Consider the following 9,746-nt stretch of genomic DNA (forward strand, 5'->3'; position numbering starts at 1 on the left):
CTGTTGTTGTTAGCATAATGTACAAATTGATATATCATTTGAAATTAGGGCACAACAGCCCGCTTTTATTGATACTACGTATTGATCGCAGCGCCTCACTTATTTTATCCATATTTCGGGGACAGTATTTGCTATAGCGATCGTTCTCCTGCCTATATGCTTCATGGTTTTGACGTTAGTTCAACCTCGTATGTTTGACCACGGAATTATCTCGATTATAGTCCATGTACAATAATGTCTATGGAAGTTGTGGTGTTTATAGATCACACGAGCTTATTCTTATATTCGAAATTATTCAAGTGGCATCTTGCTGAAAAAAATTCGTATTTGAAATAAGTATACGATACTTGATAAATGTGAGTTAATTTAATAAATGGTGAATAATTTGTAATCAATTGAATAAAAAAACGTAAAAAATGTTGGTATTATTCGAAACTCCAGCAGGTTTTGCTATATTTAAGGTAAGTTTAATTTATCTATTAATTTTAAGTAATGTTCAAACATAACCAAAATGTACACACGTGCTTTTAAATTTATGTAGCTACTGGATGAGAAGAAACTTACAGAGGCAAATTTATACCAAGATTTTGAGAGTCCTGAAGCTGCTAGTCGAATGTAAGTAAAAGAGAATTTTAATTAAAAAATTTCAGTCAATTATATATCATATGATATATTGTCACGTTTTAAATGTGATGGCTAGTAATTTATTATTTCGTCCATGCGATTGCCTTCACTGTAAATCTTAGAATTTTTGGCCAAAGTTACTAAAGATATCAATCTCTGTTACAACTTGAGTTAGCTTTATATCTATGAAAGAAATCCTAGCCTGAAAATGCACTATGAAAACAAGAGATTCAAAAATTTCATATTTAATTTGACGGCAAATCATTTTGTAATTTCTATAATTGGGGTGGCGATCTATGTGAAAAATCTTGGAAACATGTAAATTCAGGGGAATTTTGAGATTTTGAAAATATCAGAAAATTTTAGTCTCAGAATTTACCTCGGAGAAATGATAAAATTGTACATTTCTACATTGATGATCCTTTAAACCGTGGTATTTAGATGGAACCTAGAGCGGGAGTCAAAACGATGACGCCATATTATTTTCCTCGGCATTTTTGAAACTACCTACGGCCGCAAAAATTCTATAATCCATCTCTGCTTGCGAGGAACATAATGTGGCGTCGTTGTTTTGACTCCCACTTATGTAATTTGTTGCGCTCGTAGGCAGTTTCCGAAATTAGCGCCTCCCATAAAATAAAACTATCGATAAAGAGATTTTTTTTTTAAGTTTTCTTATTTCTTAGAACCTGTAAAATCGTGTTGGTGGTTTGGAGCAGTTTTCCGCCTCGATCTATCATTGTTTTATAAGAATGTAAATTACTACATTACTATAAGTCTATAAATACTAAATTTATTATCACTCTAAATGTTTCCCGACCAGATAATGAAGAAGTAATATCTTCGGCAGATTTATCTGCTGTAAGCTTTCTCTTCCGTATCCTCTATGTGTCTTTTTCATATTCTTTGACTATTGAGAGTTCCGGGGCTTGCTTGCTATTCATTTTTTTTTATTAAAATTTCCCCCCTACAGGAATTATTTGAATTAGATTTCAATACATTGAAATAACTGAACAAATATCAATACAAACGGACTTTTACGCCTGTAGGCACGCGTCTACTTATGGATAATCGGCCTCTGTTCGCGGAGAATTCGCTAGAGTATACCATGTTTGAACAATTTTTTATTTTATAGTTTAAAATTGAAACATTTTGAAAAGTTTGCTGATACTACCGAAGCTCTAGCTGCAACAACAGCCGCAGTAGAAGGAAAAATATCAAAACCATTGAAAAAAGTATTAAAAAAACATGTATGCCCTGAAATACAAGAACAGCTTTTAGTAGCCGACGCTAAACTTGGTTCAGCAATCAAAGAAAAGTTTAGCTTACAATGTGTGTCAAACACATCCGTACAAGAATTAATGCGATGCATTCGTTGCCAAATGGATAATCTATTAGCTGGATTACCCAAAAAAGAGATGACTGCAATGGCACTTGGTTTAGCGCATTCGTTATCCAGGTATAAATTGAAATTTTCACCAGATAAAATTGATACAATGATTGTTCAAGCAGTATGCCTTCTCGATGATCTTGATAAAGAGTTAAATAATTATATAATGCGTTGTCGTGAATGGTACGGCTGGCATTTTCCTGAATTAGGAAAGATTGTTACTGATAATATTGCATTTGTAAAATTAGTTAAGTGTATTCGAACGAGAGAAAATACATCAACTGCAGATTTATCCGATATTTTACCAGAAGATATTGATGAAAAAGTTAAAGAAGCTGCTGAAATTTCAATGGGAACAGAAATATCTGAAGATGATATCACAAATATTGTACAATTATGTGATCAAGTTATTGAAATATCTGAATATCGTGCGCAATTATATGAATATTTACGATCAAGAATGATGGCTATGGCACCAAATTTAACTGTTCTTGTTGGTGATCTAGTTGGCGCAAGACTTATTTCACAAGCTGGTTCATTAATTAATTTAGCAAAACATCCTGCATCAACGTTGCAAATATTGGGTGCAGAAAAAGCATTGTTTAGAGCTTTGAAAACTAAAAAAGATACACCAAAATATGGTTTAATTTATCATTCAACTTTAGTTGGGCAAGCCAGTACCAAAAATAAAGGTAATAAATCCTTAGTTTTTGTTTTTCTTTAATTTGAAACTTTTAAAATAACTCCACATTTGTTTTAATTTTTTAGGAAAAATGTCTCGAATGCTGGCAGCAAAAGCATCTTTGGCAACTAGAGTGGATGCTTTGGGTGAAGATGTAAGTTTTGATTTGGGAGCAGAACACAAAGCTAAACTTGAAGCACGTCTTAAAATTCTTGAAGAAGGAAATTTAAGAAGGCTTAGTGGTACTGGTAAAGCCAAATCCAAATTCGAAAAATATCATGGAAAGAGGTATATAAAGTTTTATTTTGTACTTAATATTGACAGATGTTCCTTGAATATGCTCAAGTAATGCATTTTTCAATTTTATTCTGTCATAGATTAATTATAAAACATCTTCACTGCTATCAAATTTAAGATCATTTTGATAGCTTTTTGCAATGTTTCACATTCTAAAAATTGGTGTCTCGAAAATCCTTATTTCCTCTTCGAGATGACAAAAGAAAGAAAATAATGTTAAATAAACATAGATTATTAAAATCGCCGTTTATGTTAATGATAAAAAATACAAAACTGAAAAAAAATTTAATTAATGCCATTGAAATTATTATATATTTTTGGGTGAAATAGATCCACTTAAATTAGAATTCCGACCCTTTTAAAATTCGTGACCTACTAATACATCATTTATCAAACACAAATTATAGTAGGCTAAAAATGTTGTTTGAAAAAATCTCAACAATTGATCTACTAATCACCAACTTTTTGAGAGTCTATGCTCCTATCAAAAAATTGAAAATTATTATCGTTTTTTTCTTTTTCTTATTGTTAATATAAACTTTTTTAAATTCAATACATTTTTTCAGTGAAATAATGCAATATCCAGCTGCTGCAGATTCAACTTTACCATCAGGTTCGAAACGATCATTCTCTGAAACATTCGAAGAGAAACCAAAAATAGAGGATATTTCACAAGCGAGTACAAGCGATACACCAAAGAAGAAAAAGAAGAAAATTAAAGGTGAAAAAATGGAAGAAGTTGAAACACAATTAGAAAATATTAAAATTGAACCAGAGGAAGAAAGTCCAAAAAAGAAAAAGAAGAAGAAGAAACATTCCGAAAGTGAGGAACAATCTGAACAATCAATGAGCGAAGTTAAAGAAGAATCAACAATTGAAGTTAAAAGTGAGAAAAAGAAAAAGAAACAAAGGTCAGAAAGTGAATCACAGCCAGAAGCTGAAATCGAACCAGCATCTGAAGAACCAACTTCTGAGAAAAAGAAAAAAAAGAAGAAAAAAAGTAAATCTGAAGATGAATAATTATAAGAAATAGGATATTGTTTCTATTAGGAATATAACGTATGCATAATCGATGATTAATCCGGCCACACATTATCAGAAATTTTTATAATAAATATAATTCTTGACTCCCTTTCGTTAAAATACTTCTTTCTAGCACATCTAGAAGTGCCTTAAAATTTGTATCTGTCAGTGAGAGAGAGTCAATCACCGAGCTATACTTAGGGTTATTTATTCTATAGATTTGTCTTTAGAACTCTGAACCTTTACTGACAAATGTATGTAAAATACTTATCCAGTCAAATTAGTCCATAAAATATAAGTAAGGTTATAAAAATTTCCATAGAGCTAAAAATTGGTATGAAAGTTCAGAATACTATTATGAATGAATTGTGAAAAGTCCCCATAAATCCCCCTTGTGCAAAAAATTCTATTGAGGGGGGAAGTTTGCAAAAATAGGTTTTTAGCTTTTTTCAGCAAAACAATTCGTTTCACAGCAAAAATAGTTTAGACAAAAATTGTAGATAATCCGATTCTCTTCCAAAAGTGAACATTCATACCAATTTTTAGCTCTATGGGAATTTTTGCAACCTTCAAAGTGTAATTTGACTGGATAAATACGTTGTATATTTCATATAAAAATTTCAAATAATGTGCGGTTGGTCTAAAAGCATAATCAATAATTGTATATTAAGAAAAAGATCATTGAAAATAATAGCAAAAAGGAAGTTACTGAAGCTTCCACGTATCTGATCATTTATCGAATGATTTTCCTACAAAACTATAGTTATTAAGTGTATTGATTTAAAAATTTTTTTAACAATTTCTTTTCCTAGCATTAAAAAAATAAGATTAAATTTAAAAAAGGTAATTACGAATTTGTTTTTGTTTTAAATAAAAAAATATTTTTATTAATTGATTATTTTATAACTGTATGTAAGAATATATGTACATATTAAAGAATTTTTTTTTTAAAATAACTTTATTGTTGATAAAAAATCTTTTTTTTAAATAAATTTAAGTCCAGAAATGTTTTCATCCATAACGTCTTTAGTATGGAGTGTAAAGGTAAAGGAGCACAATATCTAAAGGAGCACAATATCTTATGGCTGTTTGACTCAAAAAGTAACAACAAAAAAGCATTAAATAAATCAACCAAAAAAATAAACAAAAGTTGCAGAGTTTGATGGGGAGTACTTCATATTCTGATATATTGTTGTTTGTTTATGAGGATCAACTTTCTAATTTTAAGTGTTCTATCTCTTACCGTTTAGGAGGATCAAAATTAGCTATTAAAGAAACCCGAATTACCAATACCAATTCGTTCCTGTCCCCGTTGGCGTAAAATATGCGAATGCACGTCTTAAAATTCAATGAAAATCGGAAACTTTGGCATGGAATATCTCGAAAACCTTGGCGAGATTTGTGTCCAATGAGTCACAAGGCATTTGTTTAGAATGACAAGAATAATATTTTCCCAAATTCTGGTGACAATTGACCGAAAGCCATTTTCCATATGCTGCATTGATCATTTTTCATATGCTGCAGTGATGCGGAGTCCTTAATGGTTCTAAAACATATCTTTACGGTTTTTCTAATTAGCAACGAATTTAGGCAACTTCTATGTATATAAACGAAGGAACTGACTAATTGATCCACACACACCGAAACCGCTGGGTTTGAAGCATGTTTTTGGAAATTCATCCCCCAAGTGGTTAAAATGAGAGTTGAATGTTGGTATGAAACTTGGTCAAGTTAAAAATGTAAAAATTGATATATGATCTTATGGTTCAAAACAAAAGATTACTGTATGACTTTTTTCAAAAAATTCATTTTTCAAGGGGATAAAATATAGGTGAGTTTATATGAAACTTGGTCAATTTTGAAGTTAAAAATGTAAAAATTGATATATGTGCTCATGGTTCGAAACAAAGGTTTACTGTATCACTTTTTTATTTCATTTTTTAAGATAAAAGCGAGCTACATGACAAGGAGGTGGGAGCAAAGATGATGGTTAATTGATGGGCTAAGCGAGAACCACTATATTGTGAGTAGTATATAGAGCGGATAAGTGAGGTATTCTCTAAAAGAATCAATGATTTACTAAAAGTATCGTTTATGAAATAATTGAATAAAATAGTGATATAATGTACTGCACAGAGCTAAAAAGAACAAACGTATGAGGTTATTCGAATTGAATAAAAAAATATATGTATTAAATTCTTTACTCAAACATACTAAATATACAATAATTTTATAAACAATAATAATTTTAAATAGGGTATATATTATTTAGTATTTACAATTACATCAAAATTAAAAACAAATACAGAACAATTACATGTAAATTTTTCTGGTCTATGGAACTCAATTTACTTGATTCTAATAAAATAATAATTAAACTAAATCATTTACATTAATTTTTCGAATAATTAAAAAAAAAATTTACTAATCCAATGAAATTGCCAAAATAAATGACAGAGAAATTATTTAGTTCGTTGAATTCATATTTTTTACAAACTTTTATTATAATTTGTTGATCATTCATTATAATTTGTTGATCATTCAAAAAAATTATAGGCTTGTAGATGAAATATATATAGTTAATAAATTTGTAAATGTTAGCTAGTTATTACTATTTCCAGGTATTGCGTCTATCACGTATTGTGCAAAATATGCAAATGAATTTGCGGAATACTATAAAATGTATCAATCATTTGAAATATAAATATGATTTATATTGAGTTTTTGGTTTAGTTTTAAAAGTTCTATTTTTAGTGATAGAAGAGCTATCAATATAAACGGTTAAGTAATAGCTCAAAACTTAAATAATATATTTTCTCGATTTCGATGGTTGTAAAGTTGGTTTATATTGGCAAAAAATTAAAGATATTTTTCAGTCTATTATAACAATCGTTTGTCGTGTAATTATTAAAACATGATTGATTTGGAATCAAAACTCCTAATTTAAAAAAAAAATGTAATCAATTCACGTTGTCGCAAAAGAAATTATTTTAAATAGTTGCGATAGGATGTTGTAGTATAATAGTCTTCCTGAGACACATGTATGAAGGAAGTGAACCTATCCTCTCCAAACAAATGTTAAGTTGAAATAATAACGAAATTGATATCATATTAGCCGTAGTTCTTTTTTGGGTCATGGTTTTTAAAGGTGGCAAGGGTATAAACTAGAACCAAATGATAAGCATTGATTTATAAAACACGTAATGAAAGTATACACGTAATTTATAAAACTCCGACCAGCTTGTCGACCATCGAAATCGAGGAAATATTATGAGTGTCTTATCTTAGTTTACTCATCATTTTATTGTTCTGAGTACGCATATTGTTGGCTTTTTAAACATATAGTATTTAGAAGTATGCTATAAAATAGATTGACAATATACACTGATTAAAAAACTTGGCAATCTAATGTCACTGATGTCACTCTTATCAAGAATTTAAAATAAATTTATCATTAACCACGCATTTCAAATTAATGAAATTAAAAAAAAAAAAAAATTTTAGTCCTCTCTGTTAATTTTTAACCGAGTTTACTCAATAAAATAATTATTTTTCGGGTTGACAATTGGACCTGTACTAATCGCAATATACCGAAGGTTCTAGATGGTCTAAAATTAATGGAATTGTTATTTCTTTGTAAGTAAACGCGAGTAAAAATTATCGGACTAGAATCGTCTGTAAAGAAATTTCGTGGCACTTGAATCAATGGTAATAAAATTAACGAAAGAGAAAACAGTATTTATTTAAAATTGAATTTACAAAATAATTGGTTTTTTTTTTCGCTGAAGAAATCTTTTAGCAAGGAGATACGTTGCTAAATAGAAATATATCACACATTCAATTAATTCAGTTTAATTTTCGATAGTTTTCCTATCGTATTGCTATTTGTAATATTGAGCAATTAAGATTAAAACTGTGGCGATATACATATAAAATTAGTACGTTGCAACGTAAAATTAATATATTGTACAAATAATATATTGCTTTTAAAAGTTAGCACATAAAATTAACGAAATACTTCACAGAATTCGATTTAGACACCGATTTAATTAACCAATAATAGCCAATATAGAAATTCCTTAATAAATTAAAAACTAAGGCAAGAATAATAAACTATTGCCCATCTGAGGGTCAGGGTACACAAAAGTAGAGAGAAATGAGGCAGCAAATGACTTGACAAGAAAGGAAGTTTTGACATAATACTGAGTTCGGATCTACCGAAAGGTGAGGGAGGACTAAAAAAAAAAAAATAGCTGATCTTGCATAGTCTCTTTTGGGTTGAGAAAAAATTCAACTGGCGGATTTGTTGAGAATTGTTCTAACACATGACTATGTTAAAAAATCAATGAACACTTTCAGAAGCGAATTGGAGAAACAATTCTAATCTTTATTTTAATACACTTTTAAAATTTTTATTATTTATAAAATTCGGTATACCTAAAATCTTTAACAGCCACTTATCGAAAGTAGAACTTAGTATTTTTAACTAAAAAACATAGATTTGAAGGTAGTTTCTAAAACAGTAAGTTTATAAGAATAAACTTACAAGATGATTCTAAAAATGCGCATTTTTCATGAAAAAAACCTAAGCAAAATTGTTTAAAAATTATATATATATAAATATAAAAACTGTTTTCTCTTTCCTCTCATGATGAATGAGTTGTCATACTATTTTACATGCAGAAATAATTAGATAAAAAGATTAAAAGAAAATGTCAATCAATATAAAAATAAAATACAGTAGAATCTCGATAAGTTAAACCTCGGTAACATAAAAACCTTAGTTACTTCAAAAAATACTACGTTCCCTTCCCATCAGAGCCCAAAACCTCTATAGCTTAAAATACGCAACCTCTATAACTTAAATAAATAATTTCTGTTAGGCCCTCAGTAACTAAAAGAAATGTTTCCACAACCTCTATAACATAAAATTATTGTGTGAATGAGTCATTTTGAAAGAGTGTCAAAACAACTGTACGATCATTTATAGAGCAGTGTAGCAACATAGAAGATAATGTATTCTCCTCTCTATTTGTCATTGAAAATCAAATCGATTTAGAAACAGTGAATTTTTTAAAACAAAAGAAAATCACAGATTTTTATAAGTAGACTAAACCTTTAGTTGTTGTTTTATTTTTATGTAATGTAAGTAATGTGAATAAATATGATTACATATGTATTTAATTTTCAGTATTTTATTGAACCCATCCTTCTGATGCATTCAATAACATAGACCCTTGATAACTAAAAACCTCTATAACTTAAAATATTTTTTGTTTCCCTTGGACTTTAACTTATCGAGATTCTACTGTAATTGTTTTACATGTATTTTTTGTCCTATATAAATGTATATTTTTTAAGTTTAATAAAACGATTAATAAAAGTAATATTTATATGGACTTTCCATATTCTATCATTATTGTAATATTTATTTTTTATATTGAAAATTAAATTTGCAATAACATTTAAAATTGTATATTTAAATTTGTTTTAGTAACATTTTGCGATGCAAAATAATAATAAAAAATCTTAAGCCTATAATGTAAAGACATATTTTTCGTTTCGTTTCGATAAGTTCACTGGGTGTAAAATAAATACATTGAAAAGTGAAAATTAATGTACCACAGATAATGTTTTAACATTTACACAACATAGTACACCTTGCAAAAAGAACCAACACTGTGTGTAAGTGTACACATTTTACACCCAGTGTAAAAGTATTCATAGTCG

General features: G+C 28.9%; 1 protein-coding gene across 1 annotated transcript; it reads left to right on the forward strand.

Annotated features, from left to right (window-relative positions):
* Positions 1-290: 290 nt before the first annotated feature.
* On the forward strand, positions 291-4,569 carry LOC123295365 (nucleolar protein 58). The gene is made up of 5 exons (XM_044876692.1): positions 291-461; positions 542-615; positions 1,760-2,706; positions 2,783-2,984; positions 3,560-4,569. Exons 1-5 carry the CDS (start codon positions 417-419, stop codon positions 4,011-4,013), a joined length of 1,722 nt encoding a protein of 573 aa, XP_044732627.1. The 5' UTR covers positions 291-416; the 3' UTR covers positions 4,014-4,569.
* The last annotated feature ends 5,177 nt before the right edge of the window (positions 4,570-9,746 follow it).

The sequence above is a fragment of the Chrysoperla carnea genome, chromosome 3 (assembly GCF_905475395.1).
Source record: "Chrysoperla carnea chromosome 3, inChrCarn1.1, whole genome shotgun sequence".
Classification (NCBI taxonomy): domain Eukaryota; kingdom Metazoa; phylum Arthropoda; class Insecta; order Neuroptera; family Chrysopidae; genus Chrysoperla; species Chrysoperla carnea.

Coding starts and splice junctions, on each gene's coding strand:
- LOC123295365 (XM_044876692.1), top strand. CDS start 417: ATGTTGGTATTATTCGAAACTCCAGCAGGTTTTGCTATATTTAAG. Junction 616..1,759: donor CCTGAAGCTGCTAGTCGAAT/GTAAGTAAAAGA, acceptor TTTATTTTATAG/TTTAAAATTGAAACATTTTG. Junction 2,707..2,782: donor AGCCAGTACCAAAAATAAAG/GTAATAAATCCT, acceptor TTAATTTTTTAG/GAAAAATGTCTCGAATGCTG.